Source organism: Salvelinus namaycush, chromosome 12 (assembly GCF_016432855.1).
Source record: "Salvelinus namaycush isolate Seneca chromosome 12, SaNama_1.0, whole genome shotgun sequence".
NCBI lineage: Eukaryota > Metazoa > Chordata > Actinopteri > Salmoniformes > Salmonidae > Salvelinus > Salvelinus namaycush.
The window spans coordinates 10,267,830-10,294,734 of NC_052318.1; the positions used below are offsets into that span (position 1 = coordinate 10,267,830).

The following is a 26,905-nucleotide window of genomic DNA, read 5'->3' on the forward strand; positions in this document are numbered from 1 at the left end:
AATATAATGAAGCTGTGGCTTGGAGTATTGCATCTCCATACTATGTAATGTATTCAGAGAGCTGATACTGTGTACTGGTTGTTGAGGTGGGATTGGCATGGAGTGTGGGTGGTACGTGGGTGGCTTTTGACAAAAAATGGATTCCTAATGTCTTATTCATTGGTAGGAAACAGTTGAGTCCAAATCAGATGTTGTGTACTATATTTATTGAATATTATATGGGTGCATTCAATTAGCCTAATTTCTCTGATATAAAACTACATTTCAATAAAATAATGTTTCTAGGAATGCCAATCTTACTTGTTTCTAACTACAGAAACCATTTTTGAACAATCAGTTGGTGGGCATCATAGTTTGCTGAAATGACATGGAACGACTTATTGGAATGCTCTCCTACGAGACCGGGTTTATAAATAAAACTAGACCACTGTCCTGGGAGGATTGGGGAATGGAAACAACGGGCACAGGATAATGGAGAGACCGTTCTGAATCTGAAAACTCCCAGCTGGGTTAAAATATTCTACCAGCAGTGCCCTGTGACATAATCTAATTATAATGTTTAGAGTCCCTGTCAACCACAGCTGAACGTCTATAAACAAAGCAAACAAAGTACTGTAGCAGTGTCCCTGTAGTAATACTACCAATAGTGCATTCATCGGCCTATGCCATTTCCCCAACACACTAGGGACTCTGTCTGAGCAGCAGTTCTCTCCTGAAATGGAAAGAGGAGCCAAGAGGTACAAAGAGGAGAGATACTCACCTTGTACTACTCCCCAGGGGTACTGCCTGGCCCTCACCGTTTTGTTTCCTACTTTAACCTCCTCGACGCTCCCCACCACAGCGAAGGGGAGGTGAGCCTGAAAGAGTTCAAAAGGTCAACAGCTCTGACCAGAAGCTGCTTTCAAACAACAATCTGTCTCTCACACAGGTTACACTCCTTCCTTACAGCATAGTCAACATATTAGGCAGGTCTAACTGCTTAGACAGATGGCCATGTTTGAATTTTTTTACCCCTTTTTCTCCCCAATTTTGTAGTATCCAATTGGTAATTACAGTCCTGTCCCATCGCTGCAACTGCCCTGTGGACTCGGGAGAGGCGAAGGTCGAGAGCCGTGCGTCCTTCGAAACACAACCCAGCCACGCCGCACTGCTTCTTGACACAACGCCTGCTTAACCCGAAAGCCTGCTGCACCAATGTGTGGGAGGAAACACCGTACACCTGGCGAACGTGTCAGCGTGCATTGTGCTCGGTGCACCACAGGAGTCGCTAGTGTGCGATGGGACAGGAACATCCCTGCGGGCCAAACCCTCCCCTAACCAGGACGATGCTGGGCCAAATTGTGCACCGCCCCATGGGTCTCCCGGTCGCGGCCGGTTGTGACAGAGCCTGGACTCGAACCAGGATCTCTAGTGGCACAGCTAGCACTGCGATGCAGTGCCTTTGACCACTGCGCCACTCGGGAGGCAAGATGGCCATGTTTACTAGGCAGGTGTAACTGCTTAGACAGACAGCCATGGAAGAGAGGAAAATGACAACAGGAGAGAAAATATGAATGTTTAATTTAGAATAAAACTTTGGTTGTAACAACGTTGCCATAGACAACACAAGAGTAACTCTAGGCCAAAACAGTGTTGACACAAGTTACTTCAGGGGCTGTGTTTAACATCTGGCCAGCTGTATTTAGAGGCATGTCTTGTTGGCCTGATTAATAATATGGTTCTGTATTTCTCCCAGAATTACTTTGGCCAGTGAGATCCTACATCATGAGAAAAACACGTTCACCAAAGCAACCTCAAGAATGAAGTGGTAAGCCAGAACTGTCTAGAGCCCAGGTAATGAGGTCATCTAGCCTGAACACAGAGCTATAGGGTGGGTCCCGTAGACACTAGACAGGCCAGACAGACCAGCCCGGTTCTCTGTCAGATCAACTGATTTGCTGCTCTACCAATTCTCCATCAATGCGGTACACAGAGGAAGTTTCAAAGGGAGGAAACTATGTGCAGCTATTAAAACCATATATTCCTATAGTGAGGGAAAAACAGTGAGTGAGTGAGTGAGTGAGTGAGTGAGTGAGTGAGTGAGTGAGTGACTCACATTCATGGAGGAGTTGATCTCTGTGACTGCGTGGTCATCTGTGGGGAACTGATAGATCTGCACTCCGTTGCTCACCAGCTCACTCATGATTTTAATCTTGAATTTATGGAGCTCGCTCTTGGAGATTGTATCGGCTTTAGCGATGATGGGGATTATATTCACCTAAAAAGGAGAGAAAGGAGATCATTCTGGCCATTAGGATAAACTCCATCTGGTTTGCTTTTTAGGTTTTTCTACAAATTGTACATCTTTAGAAATTCTGCTATGATTTAGAAAAGGTTTCATGGCAGTTGTATCTTAAAGTTAAAGATCAATGCATATCAGAGAATCTGAATTTGTCAGAGTATCATCAACAAATACTTGAAGTACTGAATGTCGCCATATGCAACCACGACGGGTTGATCTCAGTCGAACCCACACAGAGCAATAAAACAAACAGCAATTAAGAAAACAAACTGAACGGGGTCCCATCTCAGCACTAAAACAGATGGTAAATAAACACATTCATGTGACAGTATTGCTTTGGCTCCTCAGAGTACTGGGACGACGTAGATAATTATCATAGATTAAAGTCACTGACGTCCTACAGCCAGGAGGTGATGAGAGACAATTTGTTAGGGTCAAAAAGGAGGCCTTATTCGATGTAACCATTCAGCAGAATTTTGCTACAAAGCAGATGTCATGGTTGTTTTGCATAGATGCCTCCGTCCTTTACACAAAGTCTATTGAGGTAAAACAGCAGAGGCTCATCTCATCCCTAAACAAGAGCACCTTACAACACTCTATTTTAGGTATAGGTCGCTCAGTGCTGTGAAACTGTCAACGTTCCGCCTCAATAGTCTTTATGGAAGTATAAATTAAACCCCATTGCCTGTCTGCTTTACATCATAGACATATAGGCTGATTTTCAGTCTGCCCTGTGTCCCCTGTGAAAAGGCTCATTAGTGACAGCTCAGAGAGCGATGCTGCCATGCTGTTGGCTGAGGTAAGCTGCCATGCTGTTGGCTGAGGTAAGCTACCATGCTGTTGGCTGAGTTATTGGCCTAGACTTGGGCGATATCCAGATTTATACAGGGGTATTTAAAAATACAGACCGTATGATTTTCAATACTGTTCAAAAAAACTAAATGTTATATACACAGTATACAGTGCATTGGAAAGTATTCAGACCCCCTGAACATTTTACACATTTTGTTAGGTTACAGCCTTATTCTAAAATGGACAAAAAATATACAATCTACACACAATACCCCATAATGATAAAGCAAAAACAGGTTTAGACATTTTAGCAAACGTATTAAAAATAAAAATAAATAAATATCACATTTACATAAGTATTATGACCCTTTACTCAGTACTTTGTTGAAGCATCTTTGGCAGCAATTACAGCCGAGTCTTCTTGGGTATGACGCTACAAGCTTGGCACACCTGTATTTGGGGAGTTTCTCCCATTCTTCTCTGCAGATCCTCTCAAGCTCTGTCAGGCTGGATGGGGCGTGTCACAGCACAGCTATTTTCAGGTCTCTCCAGAGATGTTAGATCGGGTTCAAGTTCAGGCTCTGGCTGGGCCACTCAAGGACATTGAGACTTGTCCCGAAGCCACTCCTGCATTGTCTTGGCTGTGTGCTTAGGGTCGTTGTCCTGTTGGAAGGTGAACCTTCGCCACAGTCTGAGATCCTGAGCGCTCTGGAGCAGGTTTTCATCTGTACTTTGCTCCGTTCATCTTTCCCTCGATCCTGACTAGTCTCCCAGTCCCTGCCGCTGAAAAATATCCCCACAGCATGATGCTGCCACCCACGCTTCTCCGTAGGGATGGTGCCAGGTTTCCTCCAGACGTGACGCTTGATGCAAAGGAGTTCAATCTTGGTTTCATCAGACCAGAGAATCTTGTATCTCATGGTCTGAGAGTCCTTTTGGTGCCTGTTGGCAACCGCCATGTGGGCTGTCATGTGCCTTTTACTGAGGAGTGGCTTCCATCCGGCCACTCTACCATAAAGGCCTGATTGGTGGAGTGCTGCAGAGATGGTTGTCCTTCTGGAAGGTTCTCCCATCTCCACATCGGGTTCTTGGTCACCTCCCCGATCAAGGCGCTTCTCCCCCGATTTCTCAGTTTGGCCAGCTCTGAGTCTTGGTGGTTCCAAACTTCTATACAGTGCATTTGGAAAGTATTCAGACCCCTTGACTTTTTCTAAATTTTGTTAAGTTACAGCCTTTTTCTACAGCCTCATTCTGAAATGTCTTAAATAAAATGTTTTTCCTCAATCTACACACAATACTCTATATTGACAAAGCGAGAACAGGTTTTTAGAAATGTTAGCAAATGCATTAAAAATAAAAAACAGATACCTTATTTACATAAGTATTCAGACCCTTTGCTATGAGACTCGAAATTGAGCTCAGGTGCATCCTGTTTCCATTGATCATCCTTGAGATGTTTCTACAACTTGATTGGAGTCCACCTGTGGTAAATTCAATTGATTGGACATGATTTGAAAAGGCACACACCTGTCAATATACGGTCCCACAGTTGACAGTGCATGTCAGAGCAAAAACCAAGCCATGAGGTCGAAGGAATTGTCCGTAGAGCTCAGAGGCAGGATAGGTCGAGGCACAGCTCTGGGGAAGGGTACCCAGACATTTCTACAACATTGAAGGTCCCCAAGAACACAGTGGCCTCCATCATTCTTAAATGGAAGAAGTTTGGAACCACCAAGACTCTTCATAAACATATCCCCTCAAAAAATGTGTGGATGAACCAGTGAGAGCTGGTCAAACTTTTAGCTTTTTGCCATTCTCAGTGCAGGTGGTACATAAAGCCCTGAAATCCTTAGATCAAAGAAAGCCTGCAGGTCCTGATCTTTTGGATCCCTGCTTTTTAAATCTGGCAGCTGATTTCATAGCTGAACCACTTACATATCTGTTCAATCTAACCCTGGAATGTAATGAAATTCCAAAGATCTGGAAATCAGCATTTGTCCTACCACTTTTAAAAGGGGGTGATCCAACTCTTTAAATAATTATAGGCCAATCTCAAAGCTGTCACCCCTGGTGAAAATACTTGAAACCCTTGTAAGTGAACAGCTAAAAGAGTTTTTATTTACTAACTCTATTTTATCAATGTACCAATCGGGCTTCAGGAAGAAGCATAGCACAATTACAGCAGCCATGAAGGTTTTAAATGATATCACTGAAGCCCTTGACAAAAAACAGCACTGTGTCTCACTTTTTAATTGATCTCTCTAAGGCTTTTGATACAGTTGATCATGCTATACTAAGGCAGAGATTGTTGAGTGTAGGTCTTTCGGAGCATGCAGTTGCATGGTTTGCTAACTATCTGTCTGATAGAACTCAGTGCACTCAATTTGATGGGCTTATGTCTGTTAAATTGTCTGTCCTGAATGGTGTGCCCCAAGGCTCTGTACTTGGTCCTCTCTTATTCACTATTTATATAAATGATTTAGACAAAAATGTCCAAAATGCACAACTTCATTTTTATGCTGATGATACTGTTATTTACTGTTGTGCCTCATCTCTTACAAAAGCTTTCCAGAACTTGCAAACTGCTTTTTATACTGTTCAACATACCTTGTGTCAATTGAAGCTTATCCTCAATACTGACAAAACTAAACTAATGGTGTTTTCTAATGCAAGAAATAGACCTCTGAACCTTTCACCTATTACTACCTGTCAGGGCAAGGAGATTGAGGTTGTAACTTCATATAAATATCTTGGAATTCTAATTGATGACGGCCTCTCTTTTAAATTGCATATTCAACAACTTACAAAAAAATTGAAGCTGAAATTGGGTTTTTATTTTAGGAATAAGGCCTGTTTTTCTTTTGAAGCCAGAAGGAGGCTAGTATCAGCTACATTTATGCCTTTACTAGACTATGGGGATATTTTATATATGAATGCTTCCGCTCAGTGTTTGAGATCAATTGACACTCTTTACCATGGCACTTTGAGATTTATTTTAAACTGCAAAACCCTTACGCACCACTGCACTTTGTATACCAGGGTTGGCTGGCCTTCTTTAGTCACTCGTAGGCTCAGTCACTGGTATACTTTTATTTACAAAGCCATTTTGGGTTTACTACCTTTTTATTTGGGCATTTTTATTGTTCAGAAATGTGGTGGGTACTCTCTTCGTTCGCTAGACTTTATCCTGCCAACTTATCCAAATGTCCGAACTGAATTTGGTAAAAGGTATTTTATGTACTCTGCGCCATCGTCTTGGAACACCTTACAAAATAATTTTAAACTGGAAGAACTTGTCCCGATTGGTGTTTTTAAATCACTGATGAAGGATTTTGAGGCTGATTCCCTGACCTGTCAAGGTTTTTAATTTGCTGTTTTTTATTTTGTTATACTCTTGTGAATTCAATGGTTTTTACTAGATTACTTGTAGTTTTTCATGTTGTCTGTCTAATTTTTGTAATGACTTGGTGCTGCCTATCTTGGCCAGGACGCTCTTGAAAAAGAGATTTTAAATCTCAATGAGCCCTTCCTGGTTAAATAAAGGTTAAATAAAAATAAAAATAAAAAATAAAAAATAAAAAATGCTAACCTCCCCTGTAATTGTAATGGTGAGAGGTTAGCATGTCTTGGAGGTATGATATTTGTGCGTCTGTAGCTTTCTCACTCATCATTATTCACAATTCATTGAGGATTATCTGGAATAATGGTAGCATCCACATGAATGTAGAAGTGTTTAGAAATATATTCTATTCTTATTTACAATAGAAGTGACTCCAAAATGACACAATACATTATTTACCATTAATTTCTATTGGGCACAAAATAATATGAAACACAACCAAAACAAACAGCAAATGCATCCAACAAGTTTATAGTCACAAGCTTGATGTAGTAATTGCGTGCTAGGAATATGGGACTTTAATACACATAAGTGAATTTGTCCCAATACTTTTGGTCTCCTAAAATGGGGGGACTACGTACATAAAGCTGCTGTACTTTTTTTAGTGGTTCACCCTATATGGATGAAAATACCCGCAAATTAAAGCTGACAGTCATTGGATTTGAAATGATACAATGACTAAGTGCTGGAGTAGAGCCAAAACAACAAAAAATGTGTCACTGTCCCAATACTTTTGTGGAGTACCCCCGCAAAGCCTGGTGAAGTCCATGGTACAAAATCAGCTAAAAAAAACTGATGGAACCCAGTGTGAATCAGTGAAGCCTCGCAACATGTCAAACCAATCAAATTCTTTGTTTGGACGGAGGTGCTCACTAGATTAGTGTCGTAGGTTCAACAGTGCGTGAGGACGGCCATGAAATCGACAATTAAAACCACATCAAAATATGTTGATGTATGCCGTGTTTGTGGTGAAACGTACAATTGTAACAGGAACAAACAGCCTTTTGCAAGGGAAATTTCCTTTATTGCGACTGGACTACACACTGGCTTTAGAAGAAATAACAATCACGCTGAGTGATGGGTTTTCAAAAGCAGTATGTGGCTCCTGTCAATCTTCTACTCAAATGTAAAAAGTGCCAATGACATGGAAAGAATCGGCTATTTTTGTGAGGGAAAGAGCAAATTCTAGAGTTAGAACGAAAAGATGTCTTAACATCCAGAGCCAAGAGTGTCTGTTCAGGAAAGCACCAAGAGTCCGGCGAGACGAGTCCTATTCAGGGACCAGCCGCCAGATATAGGAATTGAATCACTACAAGCAGCGGTTTTTGGTGCATCATGGGTTGTAGGTGACAACTAAAGTGATCAGCGGATAGGTCAAGTAAATGCTCTACCTTGGAACATGTCTGTCTATCTAAAACTCACTTTTGTCAATGCAACAGGCCATGCAGCTACAGGTCCATTATGTTTTATTGTTTGTTTGTTGTCCCAGTATTAATCATTATGATAAGTCTATGAAGTGTAAAGGTCGAAAACAGTGTTGCATAAGTCATACAGGCTCACGTCTGTATTTAATATCTAATATCTATTTAACATTTAATATCTTCAGTTGATAATAGTACCAATTGTAGCCTAGATAAATTATGCAGTTTGTTTTTTTCCTTGACAATGAAGTCACTGATAAAGCCCATTTTATGTTGCACAAAGTTAATTATTGAAACTGTGTTGCATAATGCATGACGACCATTTCAGATATTAAAACCTTATTTTCCCTTTATGTAAGGTCACGGTTACAACTACAGTACTTCTGTATTTTTTTACCACAGAAAAAGTTAGACAAAACAGTGCAGATAAAAACTGGTAAAAACAGTGCAGGTAAAAACAGTGCAGGTAAAAACAGTGCAGGTGAGGTTGGAAGACCAAAGGGGCTGATATGAAAACCACACCACAAATACAAGTAAATCAGCCTAGCGCAATAACAAAGTATTTGATGCAAGAACTGCTAAAACCATGTGTGCCTCACAAAAGACCTCATCCAACATTATCCCATGTCCAGTTTGACATAAAAGTCAGCAGGACCGTCAGAGAGCAGACAGACCTAATGCAGCGATTTGATAAAGACTGTGAGCTGAAGCCAGAGTCTGGAAAGCACTCAATCTCAAGTAGATCTGAGGATATCAACCATATAGTGTTTTGGATCAGCTACCACAAACCCAACTTAAACCGAGAGAAGAATAAACCATGTGCTCGTTTGGATCGCAGACAGAGGCACAAACAGTGACAGTTGATTTCAGCTGTAGTGCTGAGACCCTAGAATGGACATTATGTTATATGCCACAGTCAGAGAAGTAATACAAGAGAGGAAACACGTAGTACTGTCACCAATGACAATGTAGATGCACAAAACTTGTATTTACTTTTATAACGTTACATTCTTTGTTGCATTTATTTGTGTAATTACTTTAACTGAAAATATTCTATGTACCTTTTTTTTTTATTATGTGTAATTACTTTTATTACAATGTTATGTACAGTTAACTTTCTTCCTGCTGTTCCTGTCTGAATAACTGTATATAGGAATACGTTTTATGGGCTGTGATGTGTAAAGCGTGTCAGAGCAGTAACAACTGCTATAGCCTAGCCTTTTCCAAATTCTCTGGGCCAACACTGGAAAGCCCACACCTGTACTACTTTGAAAGTTGTTACTTATTTCATCCAAAAAAGGCAACTACAAGCTAATTTACAATAAAGTCATACAATCATCTGAGCATTGATGTTTCCAAATCTGGATTATTTATTGAAGTCAAGTGAAGGAGAAAAGTGAAGGTTACAAAATGCAGTTTATAAACAAGTAACTATGGTAACCACTCTATACTTTAGATAGGGCCCAACTGAAAATTTGTATTAGAACAAATCTTTAAGCTAAATTATAAAATGTACTGTGTGTGTGTGTGTGTGTGTGTGTGTGTACGGCATACATTCTACTATTCCATACAGCTCAATGGCAAAAGGGCCTGTTTCCACAACAATAATATCCTAGACTACATCCCGTAAGTCTTTTAAGCAGATGAGACAATACCTACAGTGTTTTTCAACATAGCATCTAAAAGGACTCATGTATACTCAGTCATGTTTGCAAAAGCCCCAAGCTGTCCCAACACTGAATCGTCATTATAATAATCATCACTCAAGGTGTTCATCATCCCCAAAAACATCAGTGATGATAGACAGAGCGGATCCCCCCCCCCCCCCCCTTCAATTCAGAAAAGTAAGGGAATTGTGCTCAGACTGTTGTCAATGATTTTGTCAGGGTTACCCTCATTGGCTGATGTGCAATAAACAGAGACACTCCCATGAACACCTGTGTGTGCCATCTCAAGTGCAAGGTCATGTCATTTCTCTCTCAGCTATTGCCTATGCTCCACTGACCAGCCTATGTCTTGGTTGGAATTGTTGTCCTGTATGCCTCTCCAAAGGACTTGAATTGCCCTCACATGCTGTCCGTCCTTGCAGTTAGCACAATTGTTACAGCAGTCATGTTTGGGTGATATTGGTTGCGTGACCTCAAAGAGCTGAAACAGTTTCATCCGCAAGCAGCTGGTACTGTTTTACACATACAGTCTCATCTTATCTGAAACGCCAACAAGCGGTCTTCCATGGTACAACATAAGTGAATGTTATGTTGTGTCGTCCCTCCCCGCTCTGCCATACGCCTGCATGTAGGACTCAAGATCTTGAGGTGGTCCATAGTTGACTACATGATGGACACCCTTAAAGTCTAGCCCCATTCCCAGTGCAGAAGTAGCCATCACAACTCTGAGATTAAATGACTCATCTTCCAAGGCAGCGATGATGCACAGTTTTATGTGCTCGGGTATCTCCGAGTGGTACATGTTGAAAAGCCTGTTTTCCAGCCTGCCCTCTACTCCTGCTGGATGCACTGGAGTTTTCCAAGGAAATGCTGAAAAACAGGACAGTATGAGACAGTCCTTGGGGTTCCAGGCCCCTTTGACTCCAACTCTTGTGAGCAACCATGAAAACATCTCTACAGGGTCAGATGACACCTTCTTTCATCACTGCCTGTCTGATGTTGTCCCTGTCAGGACTGTTGTTAGGAATTTTGTTAATAAATAGTTAAAACAAATTCTAGCTTTAGATAAAACTATAACTAATTGAACTCTGCATGCCTGGTGAAAAGAGATTTGTGTTGTGGGTCATAAAATAAGCAGAAAGGGTCGTTAAACTATGGTTGAACTGACCCAACTTAGCCCTGAGGTGTTTAGATAAACTTTTTAGGTCTTCCATTATCTTGAGTTGTCTGCTAAAGTGGTAATAAATTATAGTGAGCCTTCAGGATAAATGATTATATATGTGTCATGTGAGTGCCCTGTGAAGTTGGAATGAACTTTTGAACCTGTTTTCTATTTGTCAGGACAATGAGACTATTCTGTAACCTATGACGTCATATCTTGTATATAAACCTGTGTTTATGATCAAATGGCAGCGTGCTCCGAGAATAAACACTATTATCTAATTTTGATTAGACTGTATCCTGTCTATTTTATGTTAATAAGTATCTTACAAATTCTTATAAATAGACAGATTGAATTTAATTAATGAGTACATTAGAGGAATTATTTAATTCCACTAACAACTGTTCACCACCCTCAACACATTGCTGCATGCCCAGTGTTCACCACCTCAACACATTGCTGCATGCCCAGTGTTCACCACCTCAACACATTGCTGCATGCCCAGTGTTCACCACCTCAACACATTGCTGCATGCCCAGTGTTCACCACCTCAACACATTGCTGCATGCCCAGTGTTCACCACCTCAACACATTGCTGCATGCCCAGCTGCTTCATTATGCTATTCATTGTAGCCTTGGAAACACAATGCAGGAATTGGTAGGAGTGACCGCAGCTCGCCAACCATTCTCCACCAGTTCCGAAAAGCAAGCTCCTTCCCCTGTGCCTTACCCTCTTATAGGAAATGGGATAAAAACAAGACAATATCCATTAGTTGTCAAAAGGACTAAATAATACTTGTTCAATGACAACATTGTCATGTTGAAGGTAGAGTATGGCCTGTGTGTTCATTTAAAGGAGGGCTATTTTAAGAGAAGGTCCAACATTATTGATCCATACTAAAATGCACAGAAACACAACTGATCAAAGAATTAGCAGGTTTCACACATGAGACAGTCGTTTTACAAGTCAAATAACCCAGGGCATTTCAGATCATATAAGGGCAATTAACATGTACACACATTAGAGGTCGACCGATTAATCGGAATGGCCGATTAATTAGGGCCGATTTCAAGTGTTCATAACAATCGGAAATCGGTATTTTTGGCCACCAATTTTTCTTTACACCTTTATTTAACTAGGCGAGTCAGTTAAGAACACATTCTTATTTTCAATGACGGCCTAGGAACGGTGGGTTAACTGCCTTGTTCAGGGGCAGAACGACAGATTTTTACCTTGTCAGCTCGGGGATTCAATCTTGCAACCTTACAGTTAACTAGTCCAACGCATTAACCACCTGCCTTACATTGCACTCCACGAGGAGCCTGCCTGTTACGCGAATGCAGTAAGAAGCCAAGGTAAGTTGCTAGCTAGCATTAAACTTATCTTATAAAAAAAACAATCAATCATAATCACTAGTTAACTACACATGGTTGATGATATTACTAGTTTATCTAGCGTGTCCTGCGTTGCATATAATCGATGCGGTGCGCATCCGCGAAACAGGACTGTCGTTGCTCCAACGTGTACCTAACCATAAACATCAATGCCTTTCTTAAAATCAATACACAAGTATATATTTTTAAACCTGCAAATTTAGTTAATATTGCCTGCTAACATGAATTTCTTTTAACTAGGAAAATTGTGTCACTTCTCTTGCAACAGAGTCAAGGTATATGCAGGAGTTTGGGCCGTCTGGCTGGTTGCGAACTGTGTGAAGACTATTTCTTCCTAACAAAGACAGCCAACTACGCCAAACGGGGGATGATTTAACAAAAGCGCATTTGCGAAAAAAGCACAATCGTTGCACGACTGTACCTAACCATAAACATCAATGCCTTTCTTAAAATCAATACACAAAAGTATATATTTTTAAACCTGCATATTCAGCTAAAAGAAATCCAGGTTAGCAGGCAATATTAACCAGGTGAAATTGTGTCAATTCTCTTGCGTTCATTGCACGCAGAGTCAGGGTATATGCAACAGTTTGGGCCGCCTGGCTGCGAACTAATTTGCCAGAATTTTACGTAATTATGACATAACATTGAAGGTTGTGCAATGTAACAGGAATATTTAGACTTATGGATGCCACCCGTTAGATAAAATACGTAACGGTTCCGTATTTCACTGAAAGAATAAACGTTTTTGTTTTCGAGATGATAGTTTCCGGATTCGACCATATTAATGACCTAAGGCTCTTATTTCTGTGTGCTATTATGTTATAATTAAGTCTATGATTTGATAGAGCAGTCTGACTGAGCGATAGTAGGCACCAGCAGGCTCGTAAGCATTCATTCACCAGCACTTTCGTGCGTTTTGCCAGCAGCTCTTCGCAATGATTCAAGCATTGCGCTGTTTATGACTTCAAGCCTATCAACTCCCGAGATTAGGCTGGTGTAACCGATGTGAAATGGCTAGCTAGTTAGCGGGGTGTGCGCTAATAGCGTTTCAAACGTCACTCGCTCTGAGACTTGGAGTAGTTATTCCCCTTGCTCTGTGTGGGTAACGCTGCTTCGAGGATGGCTGTTGTCGATGTGTTCCTGGTTCGAGCCCAGGTAGCGGAGAGGAGGGAAGCTATACTGTTACACTGGCAATACTAAAGTGCCTATAAGAACATCCAATAGTCAAAGGTATATGATATACAAATCGTATAGAGAGAAATAGTCCTATAATTCCTATAATAACTACAACCTAAAACTTCTTACCTGGGAATATTGAAGACTCATGTTAAAAGGAACCACCAGCTTTCATATGTTCTCATGTTCTGAGCAAGGAACTGAAACGTTAGCTTTCTTACATGGCACATATTGCACTTTTACTTTCTTCTCCAAAACTTTGTTTTTGCATTATTTAAACCAAATTGAACATGTTTCATTATTTATTTGAGGCTACATTGATGTATTATATTAAGTTAAAATAAGTGTTCATTCAGTATTGTTGTAATTGTCATTATTACAAATAAATCAAATTTAAAATAAATAAAAAATATAAAAAAGCCGATTAATCGGTATCGGCTTTTTTTGGGGTCCTCCAATAAATCGGTATCGGCGTTGAAAAAACATTATTGGTCGACCTCTAACACACATACACCACATGGTAATAAAAACACATGGCATGTCTCCCACCCCAACCCACATCCCCTTCTCCTGCTCTCCCCACATAGCTGCACCTCCATCACCCCTCCTCTCTCTCCCGATAAGACAGTTTTAGGCAACTTAGCCAAAAAAGATGCTCAACACATTATAGTTCCACACAAATAACTCACCATTGAACCACATCGACACACATTCCAATGAGACGCCCGCGGATCAATGACGCTTGAAGTAGGCCTCACCATTTCTCTGAGCCATCAAAAGTTTCAGGAGTCCGGAAGACAATCGTGTATTCACCCTTTGCAATTTTCTCGTCCATCTCACTTTGATCAGTGAAAACGGCGGCAATTCCTTGAGAGTTCAGAACACGAACCTGATCCTCGATTATTGACTTCAGAGAACTACTATTACCATTGATTTCTCCACTTTCAATAAATCGCAGACTGTCGGCCACACTTAATACACTAAACTTGTACCATAGCCTGTAGCTAGACACAACAAAATGTATATTTTCTTTAATAGAGTGTTCAAGCAGAGGAGTTATAATGCCTTCATTGATTCGATGTTGTGTATAAAGCACACTTCTGGCAAAACAGAATACAATTTTTCCTCCAATGTGAAAACTAGCTAGCATACAAAACAACTTTATACAAAATGTGTCCTACCCGGTTGGAAAACAGTGACGAACACATACCACCCTCTAAATATCCTGATAAAAGGACTTCACTTGGAGTAACAAGGACATGTCCAGACAGTCAAGAATTGACTTCTGGTTGATTTATAATTCATTAGATAATTCTGTAGTCAAGGTATCAATTGAACCATCAATTGTTACTGATCATAAAGTTATATTGTTATCTTTAAATATGAATGGATCTGAAGTTAAACTGAATCAGAGTTATAGGAAACTCAATAGTAGACTGTTGGAAGATGATCATTTCAAGATGGATGCCAAAGATATTATACAAGACAATTGGAGGAAAGCCCAACTATTTAAGTCTCATGGGAAATACTGGGAGTTAATGAAGTATGAAATAAGACAAACAGCCATGAAGAGAGGTAAAGAAATTGCTGAACTTAAAAGATTGAGGGAAGAAACTTATGATGTTTGAAATATTTTCTCTAATCTTTATGGAGGACCTTGGTGAAGAAGGAAAGGGTCAGTTATTTTCTTTACAACTAGAAATGGACCGAATGTTTGAAGAGAGCGTAAAAGGGCCATTTGTAAGATCAAGGAGATGGTTGGAGGAAGGTGAAAAAAAACTAAATACTTTAGCAATTTAGAGAGAGAAAAAAAATAATCTGAATTTACCTCTATTCATCAGCTCAATATAGATGGCAAAGAAAATGAAAACCCCAAAGATATATTTCAAAATATGTTTCAAAATTCTATGGTCATCTTTTCGCCTGTCCTACTAGTGACATATCTGCCTTTCTAGACTATGTCAAAGACTATTTAAAATTAATAGATGAAGACTTCCAAAAGTCTTGTGATGAATTTATTTCTATTCATGAAATAAAAAAATGTATCAGCAAGTTAAGCGAGCAAATCTCCAGGGAATGATGGCATTTAGTGAAATCTATAAATATTTTCAGGAGGACATTGTTGAATTTATATTTAATATTTTTAAGGAGGCAATTGATTTAGGGTTGCTGCCTGTTTCTATGACACAAGGCCTCATTTCTGTAATACCCACACCAAACAAAGATCCTATGATGTTAGAAAATTGGAGACCAATCACATTAATGAACAATGATGGAAAGCTACTTGCATCCATCTTTGCAATAAGACTTAAAAAAGGTCTTGACCAAATCATTGATGATACCCAGTCTGGTTTTATGAAGGGCAGACATATAGGTAATAATATTCTACTAGTATTGGACTTGATAGACTACAATGAGAACACAATGGAAGATAGCTTTATTTTATGTGTAAAAGTTTACAAGGCTTTTGATACAGTTGAACATTATTTTATTTTTGAGACTCTTTGATTTTTTGGTTTTGGTCAATATTTTCAAATCTGGTTTATCTCTGAATATTAGGAAATGTGAATAATTTGCGTTGAAAAGATGTGACTTAAACTCAGTATGTAATATCCCTATAAAAGATGTGATCACATATTTTGGTATTAAAGTTAGCAAAGATCAGAAAGGGGCCAACTTAAATGTCTCTCCTATTGTAGAGAAAATTGGAAAGAGATTTTACTCCTGGTTATTAAGAGATCTTTCTTTATCTGGACATGTACTTTTGTCAAAATCTGAAGGTCTGTCCAGATAAATGTATACCTCCCTTGGATGTAACTAAAATGGTTGATACCAAATTATTTAACTTCATATGGAGGAATAAACCTCACTATTTAAGAAAAGCGGTAATATGTAGCAACCAAAGTGAGGGAGGGTTGAATGCTCTGGATTTTAAAACCTCTAATATAATCTTTAAGATCAAGTGGATACAAAACTATTTAAGAAATAAGGATTGCATTTGGAATATAATCCCTAAATGAACATTCCAACAGATTGGTGGTCTAGAATTCTTACTCAAATGCAACTTTGATGTGGGTAAGATCCCTATTAAGCTTGCTAACTTTCATAAACAAGTTCTTCACAAGCATTAACATCTGCTAAACACATGTATGTATGTGACCAATAACATTTGATTTCTAACTTGGAACCTCAAGTACAAACATAATTTTTCCCCACATAGATAAACAATCTGGAATAATAAAGACATAAAATACAAAAACAAGTCTATATTTTTCCAGAACTGGTTTGACAACAGCATTATCTGGGATAAACAATTATTGAATAATGATGGACAACTATATGATTATCCAGAACTCATGAGAACACACAACGTTACATTCACTCCTGAGGAGTATCAAATTGTTGTTAGAGCTGTCCCTAAAAGGTGCTATTCTTCTTTTAGGAGAATATAACGGTACTCAAAGCGCAACTGTTGAGGATTTTGTAGCCTCAATACAGCTAGAAGGAATTTACATTTTGACCTATAAATGTAATAACACGTATATAAGAAACTGTCAAAATGTTGCTATTCCCTCTGCTAAAATGTACTGGAATGCAGCCCTAGGACAAGTGAACTGGAATGCAGCCCTAGGACAAGTGAACTGGAATGCAGCCCTAGGACAAGTGAACTGGAATGCAGCCCTAGGACAAGTGAACTGGAATGCAGCCCTAGGACAAGTGAACTGGAATGCAGCCCTAGGACAAGTGAACTGGAATGCAGCCCTAGGACAAGTGAACTGGAATGCAGCCTTGTTGTTATCTGGTAAATATTGTATATCTAATAAGGTGAAAGAAGTATCATACAAACTCATTCATAGAATCTACCCTGTAAAGACCTTTATTATACACAGATTCTAAATAGCTATTGATAACAAATTTGTATTTTGTGCTTGTGACCCAGAAACTCTTGACCATTTATTTTGGGACTGTTCTTATGTCAGATGATTGGCGTGAGTTAGAAGATTATATATTAAAAGAAACGACTATTAATGTTAATTTGAGAGACTCTGATATTATGTTTATTTTGATCCAAATTATTTAACTTTCATTGTTCATTTGTTTATTTTTCCTGGCAGATTAGTTATCCATAAAATGAAGTGGGCAGAGAACAAACCTCTCTTCACATTATTTAAGATCATTTCTATCAGTAAGTGTAAAAACAAAAAAGCAATACGTACCATAAAACTTTGACAAAATGAAAATGTATTTGATATGCAATACCCGTCTGTTAGGTTTATGTACATGTTTGTATATTGTTGTATTTGCTTTGTTCATAATACAAATAAATAATAAAATAAAAAATAACCATTCAACGGGCGTATGGGGGGAGGGTTCTTAAAATGTAACATCTGCTCCAAGCGGACTATTCAAAATGGTGTTGCTAAATTCTCCAGACCTCCAAGGAAGACGTGACAACAATGTGATTTTGGAAGTATGACAACTACAATGTGTCCCTAATGTTTTGTACACTCAGTATGACGGTATGAAAATCTGGATAACGCCCAACCCTATCATAACCATACCATCTGTTTGATATGAGTCATCGCATTTCTAGACACAAACAAGCCTGGCATTTCCTCTCCACCATTCCTAGAACAGCTTTATAGGCCATACAACTGGCCTGATATATGAGCTTGGTAGGGTCGTAATAGGAGTTGGAGTACTGGATGTATTGTCAGGTTTGTCAAGTGTCAGCCGGAGTATTTCACAGATTTCACCCGCCCTCTTTGGGGTCAATAAAACTTGACTGCACTACTAGTGACATTCTCTTTCCCTCACCCTCGTTCATGCTTAAACTGCAAAAGTGACAAGATTCATTGCACCAGATCACTAATTGAGGCAATGATCATTCATGTGTTTCCAATAGACCACAGTCAATTTTAGGGATGGGTACGGTTAATCGATTAATCAAATATCCAAACGGAGGTTAGTATTAGATTACTTGAGTGAGTGTATATTTTTGGAAAAAAATAAATGGTAGGCCTATTTTAACAACGTAAAAGCTAAATTAAATCAAAATTATCCTAAACTATGGATCTGCTGCCCAATACTCAGTTATTCACATGAAATACAATGATCTTCATAGGCGTAAGTTACAACAAACATACTTGCTTAAGCAGTCTGGCAAATATAATAGGGAACGATATGAACCTGAACCATCCAATAACATGTGATCTTGAATGTCTGTCAGCTGGTCCCCACCCCAACATGAAGAGCTAGCTATTCCACTGTGAGAAATCCACACCAGTCAAAGGATTTCAGCATCTATACAAGTCAAACAATAGGATGGTGTCTGTTTTTTGCCCACAAGGCATTGGTGGTAGTGATCCTTTACCTTGCTGTCCAGTTTCTTCATGGTAACTAAATCCAAAGACTTCAGCGAATGCCCTGTGGGAGCAATGAAGTACAGACAGATGTGGACCCTCCCGTCGTGGTAGTTGAAGAGGGAGCGCTTGATTTTCAGCTCTTCCTGGAGGTAGTTTTCAAACTGTGTGTCGATATAGTCCACTATCGGTTTATAACTGAAAAAATAAAATAAATGTTTTACTAAGTGGTTATTGGGTTGACATTTTGGTCCCAGTATCTCATGTTCATTCATTGTTTCTTTCAAAGTTGCCAGTGGGGATATCAGATGCCTGTGTGTGTACAGAAATAACCTGCATCTACTCAGGTTAATCTGACCTTACACTATCAAGTATCACAAATTGTAAATACTTAAGAGGTCACAGAGGTGAACATTTAATATGCCAGTGTGTTTAGTCTAGCATTCTACAGATGAAGTGAGACAAATAACATAGAAAGTCACTGATCAACCCTGGAAATCAGATGAAATCAAAAACCTAAAGTATTAGCCATCCCTGTGTCCATCATTATACTGTAGCTTGGAGAGAAGGTAAGTAATATGGAGGCTTTCCAAGAACATATGTACAATGTTTAACCTTCCCCTCTTTACATCTCTGAGCTATTTTCCCAGAATGCATCATTGATGACCTTTAAAAAGGCTGTTTGGGATGCATCGCTGCAGCAGTATTTTCCCAAACACGATGAGTTACGGCGTGTTCCTCCCACTGTATCATTCAGGAGGTGTGTGAGCCCTCTTGCTGCGGAGGTTACACAAACACTCAGTGGGGACAGCTGTTGTTCAAACCAAGAATGTCCTCCTCATCATCGTTCTACACCCCCCTCCATTCAGGGGGGAGATCAAGTCCTCAAAATTACAGTTTAACTGTGCTCGTCTTGTCTACATTCCAGGCAATGTAAGCAATTTACTCCAAAAGATGGCATATTATCATGCACTGGGAGAGTATGCACATGATAAAAGAGACTCAATACTTCCAACTATTTATCAGCTGAATATCTGATTCTCAGCATCAGTTGCTTACCTCTCCTCTTTGTTGATCTGGTCCCCAAACCCCACAGTGTCCACAATAGTCAGCTTGAGGTGGACGTTGCTCTCCTGAAGGTCATATGTTCTGGGCCGCATACACACGCCATTCTGGTAGTGGCTGGCCTCCTCATTCTCAAACATTGTGTTAAAAAGCGTATTCATTAACGTCGACTTGCCAATACCCGTTTCCCCTAGAAAGCATGAGAGAAAAGAGAAAAGCGTTGTTAGGTCTCAGTAACTCTCAGGAGGGACATTCTGATTACAGCCTCTTCACAGCAGCACAGTCATTTGTTCTCTTTTGAGTCAAGGGCAGAAACAACCCTGGCAGCATACCAAATGGCACCCTATCCCCTACATAGTGAATTACCTTTGACCAAAGCCCTATAGGTAGTGCACTACATATAGTAGGAAATACGGTGCCATTTGGGATACAGCCCGTGAGACACACAGTGTTACTGTTAGTGTACTACCATGTGGTTCGATACTCACCTACACAGAGGATATTGAAGCAGAAACCCTGTGTCACTGATTTACTGACCAACTGATCGGGAAGGCTGTCAAAACCAACATGGCCACCCAAACTGAGATTACGCTTTTCTTCATTCTGAAAAAAATACACGATTAAACAAATCAAAAATGACGGCAAAGCTGGAGATACGCGAGGGGAAAACACAGAGTAAATGGACGGTTGTACTGAATCGAGGACTTAAGGATTATGGAATACTACTGCAACGCTAAACTGTTTCCCTGTGCATATGAAATGTTCTTATAATTAATTCTACAGACATGTAGCTCGTCATAATGTGCCTTCAATTACGAGATGAGCCCTCTGGCCGAGGAGCTGAGGTTGGTGGAAAAATCCTTCAAAACAGGAGCTGACATCTCTGCACTGATAACAGGCACCAGAGATTCCAACAGTCAAATGACTTCGGATTAATTGAGGTCATACCAAAGAAATCTGTCCCCCGCAAAGGAAGTTAGCCTGCTACTCTCATGTGAACAGCACATCTCTAATTATGGGTGATTTGTGGGGAAGCAATAATGTAGTCCCTCATCTTGCTCATCTCAGATGGATAGCACCTTGAGATCAATGGGTCCATCCCAGCATGTCTGGCTTAGCCTTTCCCACTAAGGCTGCATATTTGGGAGCTGATGTCACCGGACACAGCCTGAGAGCTGAGCGGTGCAGGCAGGCAGGCCAACGTGTAACTAGAATCGACTGAGGACCACAAAAGAAATGCACACACAAAACCTGCCCCAGTGTGTCATATCAAGGATCGTGCAAAACTGAGGACGTGGACACAAACTCCCCAGATATGAACTCTGATTGAATTACGTCAGAAAAGCTGAGACAGAGGCATCCATCCTTGCTACATAGTAAAGGACAGAGGTCAGTATAGGAGTACAAAGTATAAGAGGAATGAGCCTCTGTTTAAAAAAAAGTCTGTAGGTAAGAAAACAACACTTCCCATGTAAATCACTGGATCACAGAGAAATAGCTGAGCGTAAACAGTGCCAAAAAATGTAAATGTTCCTTTATGGGAAACTTTGTACAGTCCCTTGCTTCATCTGTGAGAATATATTACACAAATTACAAAGAACTGAAAAAAGGGCAAAACCTGGATCTTTGAACCAGACAGACTGACAGAGACCTCCAGTAGAGTAGGCCTGAAAAACTCATTTCCATCCCCAGCTGAAGTCTCTCTGCTTCAGTGAACTGAAACGACATACCCCATCAGCAACACCATCACTACTACTACCACCATCACTACTATTGCTGCTGCTACTACTACCACCATCACTACTACTACTATTGCCGCTACTACTACTACTGCTACCATCACCTCTACTACTACCACCACCACTGCTACAACAACCATCACTAATACTTTTGCAGCTACTAATGCTACAGCCACTGTCACTACTACTGTCACTACTACTATCAATATCACTACTACTGTCACTACCACCACCAATGCTACTACCACTACATCTACAGTCACTACTACTACAGTCACTACTACTACGACCAATACTATTGCAGCTCCTACCACGACATTTACTGTCACTACTACGGTCACTACTACTACTAACTACTGTCACTCCAGCCACTGTCACTACTACTACTAATTCTACTACTATCAATACCACTACTAACTACTGTCACTCCAGCCACTGTCACTACTACTACTAATTCTATAGTCGTGGCCAAAAGTTTTGAGAATGACACTAATATTAATTATCACAAAGTTTGCTGCTTCAGTGTCTTTAGATATTTTTGTCAGATGTTACAGATGTTACTATGCAAGGTGCTCCATCATGCTGGAAAAGGCATTGTTCGTCACCAAAATGTTCCTGGATGGTTGGGAGATGTTGCTCTCGGAGGATGTGTTGGTACCATTCTTTATTCATGACTGTGTTCTTAGGCAGAATTGTGAGTGAGCCCACTCCCTTGGCTGAGAAGCAACCCCACACATGAATGGTCTCAGGATGCTTTACTGTTGGCATGACACAGGACTGATGGTAGCGCTCACCTTGTCTTCTCCGGACAAGCTTTTTTCTGGATGTCCCAAACAATCGGAAAAGGGATTCATCAGAGAAAATGGCTTTACCCCAGTCCTCAGCAGTCCAATCCCTGTACCTTTTGCAGAATATCAGTCTGTCCCTGATGTTTTTCCTGGAGAGAAGTGGCTTCTTTGCTGCCCTTCTTGACGCCAGACCATCCTCCAAAAGTCTTCACCTCCCTGTGCGTGCAGATGCACTCACACCTGCCTGCTGCCATTCCTGAGCAAGCTCTGTACTGGTTGTGCCCCGATCCCGCAGCTGAATCAACTTTAGGAGACGGTCCTGGCGCTTGCTGGACTTTCTTGGGCACCCTGAAGCCTTCTTCACAACATTTGAACCGCTCTCCTTGAAGTTCTTGATGATCCGATAAATGGTTGATTTAGGTGCAATCTTACTGGCAGCAATATCCTTGCCTGTGAAGCCCTTTTTGTGCAAAGCAATGATGGCAGCACGTGTTTCCTTGCAGGTAACCATGGTACACAGAGGAAGAACAATGATTCCAAACACCACCCTCCTTTTGAAGCTTCCAGTCTGTTATACGAACTCAATCAGCATGACAGAGTGAACAGCCTTGTTCTCGTCACCACTCACACCTGTGTTAACGAGAGAATCACTGACATGATGTCAGCTGGTCCTTTTGTGGCAGGGCTGAAATGCAGTGGAAATGTTTTTGGGGGATTCAGTTCATTTGCATGGCAAAGAGGGACTTTGCAATTCATCTGATCACTCTTCATAACATTCTGGAGTATATGCAAATTGCCATCATACAAACTGTCACTACTAATACTACTAGTGTTGCTACTGCTACTACTGTCTTTACTACTACTGCTGCTGTCACTACTACTACTGCTGCTGCTGTCACTACTACTGCTGCTGCTGTCACTACTACTTTCTGCCACTACTACTGCTGTCACTACTACTACTACTGTCACTACTACTAGCAGTAGTAGTAGTAGTAGTGGCAGTAGTAGTAGTACTGGCAGTAGTAGTAGTAGTAGTGGCAGCAGCAGTAGTAGTAGTGACGGTAGTAGTGACGGTAGTAGTGACGGTAGTAGTGACGGTAGCATCACTAGTAGTAGCAGCACTGGTAGTTGTGACAGTAGTAGTAGTTGTGACAGTAGTAGTAGTTGTAGTATTGACAGTGGTAGTAGAAGTAGTTGTAGCTGGAGTGACAACAGCTGGAGTGACAGTAGTAGTAGTAGTGGTGGTAGTGACAACAGTAGTAGTAGTGACAGCAGTAGTGACGGTAGTAGCACTAGTAGTAGTAGCGGCAGTAGTAGTAGTTTAAAAAAAAACATGAGCTGGTGCACACCCAGAAAAAATAGTTTGTGTGGAGGTGCTGACTAACGGCGAATAAACTATCAAAATAAAGAAAGTCGCACACTCCGTATAAACTCCCAGCAATTTAATGGATATTTACCAACGTTTCGGCATCACTGTGCCTTCCTCAGGGTAATGTCATGAATACCAGAACCAGGTTATGTAGACAAACAGTGCAACTAATGACAATAGTGAGGGGTGTGTCATAATTATTAACTTAATGAACATTAATTAGTGAAACTGTTATTTTTTTTTGTATAAGGCATATTAATTATTACGCTGTTATCATATGGAATATTGTACATCATATTAGCATCAACATACATTTACTACTACTGCTGCTGCCGCCACTACTACAAATACTACTACTGCTGCTGCCACTACTACAAATACTACTACTACTGCTGCTGAAACTGCTACTACTACTGAAACTGCTACTACTGCTGAAACTGCTACTACTGCTGAAACTGCTACTACTGCTGAAACTACTACTACTGTCAATACTACTACTGCTGTCAATACTACTACTGCTGTCAATACTACTACTGCTGTCAATACTACCGCGGTCACTACTAATACTACCGCTGTCACTACTACTACTACCGCTGTCACTACTACTACTACCGCTGTCACTACTACTACTGCCAATACTACTACTACTGCTGTCAATACTACTACTACTGCTGTCAATACTACTACTACTACTACTACTGTTGTCAATAATACTATTACTACTACTGTCACTACTACCGTCACTACTACTACTGCTCCTGTCACTACTACTACTATTACCACTCCAGCTACCACTCCAGCTACTGTCACTACTACTGTCACTACTAGTGCTGCTGCTAGTGCTACCACTACTAGTGCTTCTGCTACTACTAGTGCTGCTGCTACTAGTGCTGCTGCAACTACTACTAGTGCTGCTACTGCTGCTACTACTACTACTGCTGCTACACCCACTACTGCTATGCTACTGCTAGTGCTAGTAGTACTACTGCTGCTGCTACTACTACTACTACTACTGCTAGTGCTGCTGCTACTGCTGCTAGTGCTGCTACTGCTAGTAGTACTACTGCTGCTACTACTACTACTGCTAGTGCTGCTACTACTGCTGCTACTGCTGCTGCTAGTGCTGCTACTGCTAGTGCTGAAATTGCTGCTACAACTACTGCTAGTGCTGCTCGTGCTGCTGCTACTACCGCGAGTGCTGCTACTGCTAGTGCTGAAATTGCTGCTACAACTACTGCTACTACTGCTGCTACTACCGCTAGTGCTGCTGCTACTACTACTACTGCTAGTGCTGCTGCTACTACTACTGCTAGTGCTGCTGCTACTACTACTGCTGCTACTACTGCTAGTGCTACTTCTACTACTGCTGGTGCTGCTGCTACTACTACTGCTGCTGCTACTACTACTGCTAGTGCTGCTGCTACTACTAGTGCTGCTAGTGCTGCTAGTGCTGCTGCTACTGCTAGTGCTGCTGCTACTACTACTGCTAGTGCTGCTGCTACTACTACTACTGCTGCTACTACTACTACTAGTGCTGCTAGTGCTGCTGCTACTACTACTGCTGCTGCTACTACTACTGCTAGTGCTGCTGCTACTACTACTGCTAGTGCTGCTGCTACTACTACTGCTAGTGCTGCTGCTACTACTGCTAGTGCTGCTGCTACTACTACTACTGCTAGTGCTGCTGCTACTACTACTGCTAGTGCTGCTGCTACTACTACTGCTAGTGCTGCTGCTACTACTACTGCTAGTGCTGCTGCTACTACTACTGCTAGTGCTGCTGCTACTACTACTGCTAGTGCTGCTGCTACTACTACTGCTAGTGCTGCTGCTACTACTACTGCTAGTGCTGCTGCTACTACTACTGCTAGTGCTGCTGCTACTACTACTGCTAGTGCTGCTGCTACTACTGCTGCTAGTGCTGCTACTACTACTGCTAGTGCTGCTGCTACTACTACTACTGCTAGTGCTGCTGCTACTGCTCATGCTGCTACTACTGCTAGTGCTGCTGCTACTGCTGCTACTACTGCTAGTGCTGCTACTACTGCTAGTGCTAGTGCTGCTGCTACTACTACTAGTGCTGCTGCTACTACTACTACTGCTAGTGCTGCTGCTACTACTACTGCTAGTGCTGCTGCTACTACTACTGCTAGTGCTGCTGCTACTACTACTACTACTACTACTGCTGCTACTACTACTGCTAGTGCTGCTACTACTGCTAGTGCTGCTGCTACTGCTAGTGCTGCTGCTACTGCTAGTGCTGCTGCTACTACTGCTAGTGCTGCTGCTACTACTGCTAGTGCTGCTGCTACTACTGCTAGTGCTGCTGCTACTACTGCTAGTGCTGCTGCTACTACTACTGCTAGTGCTGCTGCTACTACTACTGCTAGTGCTGCTGCTACTACTACTGCTAGTGCTGCTGCTACTACTACTGCTAGTGCTGCTGCTACTACTACTGCTAGTGCTGCTGCTACTACTACTGCTAGTGCTGCTGCTACTACTACTACTACTACTGCTAGTGCTGCTGCTACTACTACTGCTAGTGCTGCTGCTACTACTACTGCTAGTGCTGCTGCTACTACTACTGCTAGTGCTGCTGCTACTACTGCTAGTGCTGCTGCTACTACTGCTAGTGCTGCTGCTACTACTGCTAGTGCTGCTGCTACTACTGCTAGTGCTGCTGCTACTACTACTACTGCTGCTACTACTACTGCTAGTGCTGCTAGTGCGACTAGTACCACTACTGCTACTACTAGTGCTGCTGCTACTACTACTGCTAGTAGTGCTAGTGCTAGTGTTGCTGCTGCTAGTGCTGCTACTAGTACTGCTACTACTACTGCTGCTGCTACTGCTAGTTCTGCTACTGCTAGTTCTGCTGCTGCTCGTGCCGCTGCTGCTCGTGCCGCTGCTGCTCGTGCCGCTGCTGCTAAAATTGCTGTTGCTAGTCCTGCTACTACTAGTGCTGCTACTACTAGTGCTGCTACTACTAGTGCTGCTACTAGTGCTGCTACTACTAGTGCTGCTACTACTAGTGCTGCTACTACTAGTGCTGCTACTACTAGTGCTGCTACTACTAGTGCTGCTACTAGTGCTGCTACTACTAGTGCTGCTACTACTAGTGCTGCTACTACTAGTGCTACTAGTGCTGAAATTGCTGTAACTACTACTACCAGTGCTACTACTTCTACTACTAGCGCTGCTACTGCTACTACTAGCGCTACTACTACTAGTGCTGCTACTGCTACTACTAGCGCTGCTACTGCTACTACTAGCGCTGCTACTAC

The 26,905-nt window shown here is 41.2% G+C and overlaps 1 protein-coding gene across 3 annotated transcripts in view; it reads right to left on the reverse strand.

The window, feature by feature from the left end:
* The window catches only part of LOC120056878 (septin-8-A), a 42,964-nt gene that overhangs the window by 12,781 nt on the left and 3,278 nt on the right, over window positions 1–26,905 (reverse strand). For all 3 annotated transcript variants that reach the window (XM_039005135.1, XM_039005137.1, XM_039005136.1), the window contains exons 2-6: window positions 20,214–20,328; window positions 19,720–19,915; window positions 18,672–18,858; window positions 2,096–2,257; window positions 761–857 (exon numbers count right to left, since the gene is read on the reverse strand). In XM_039005135.1, coding sequence (XP_038861063.1) covers window positions 761–857; window positions 2,096–2,257; window positions 18,672–18,858; window positions 19,720–19,915; window positions 20,214–20,328 — 757 coding nt within the window. The remainder of the gene's footprint in view (window positions 1–760; window positions 858–2,095; window positions 2,258–18,671; window positions 18,859–19,719; window positions 19,916–20,213; window positions 20,329–26,905) is intronic.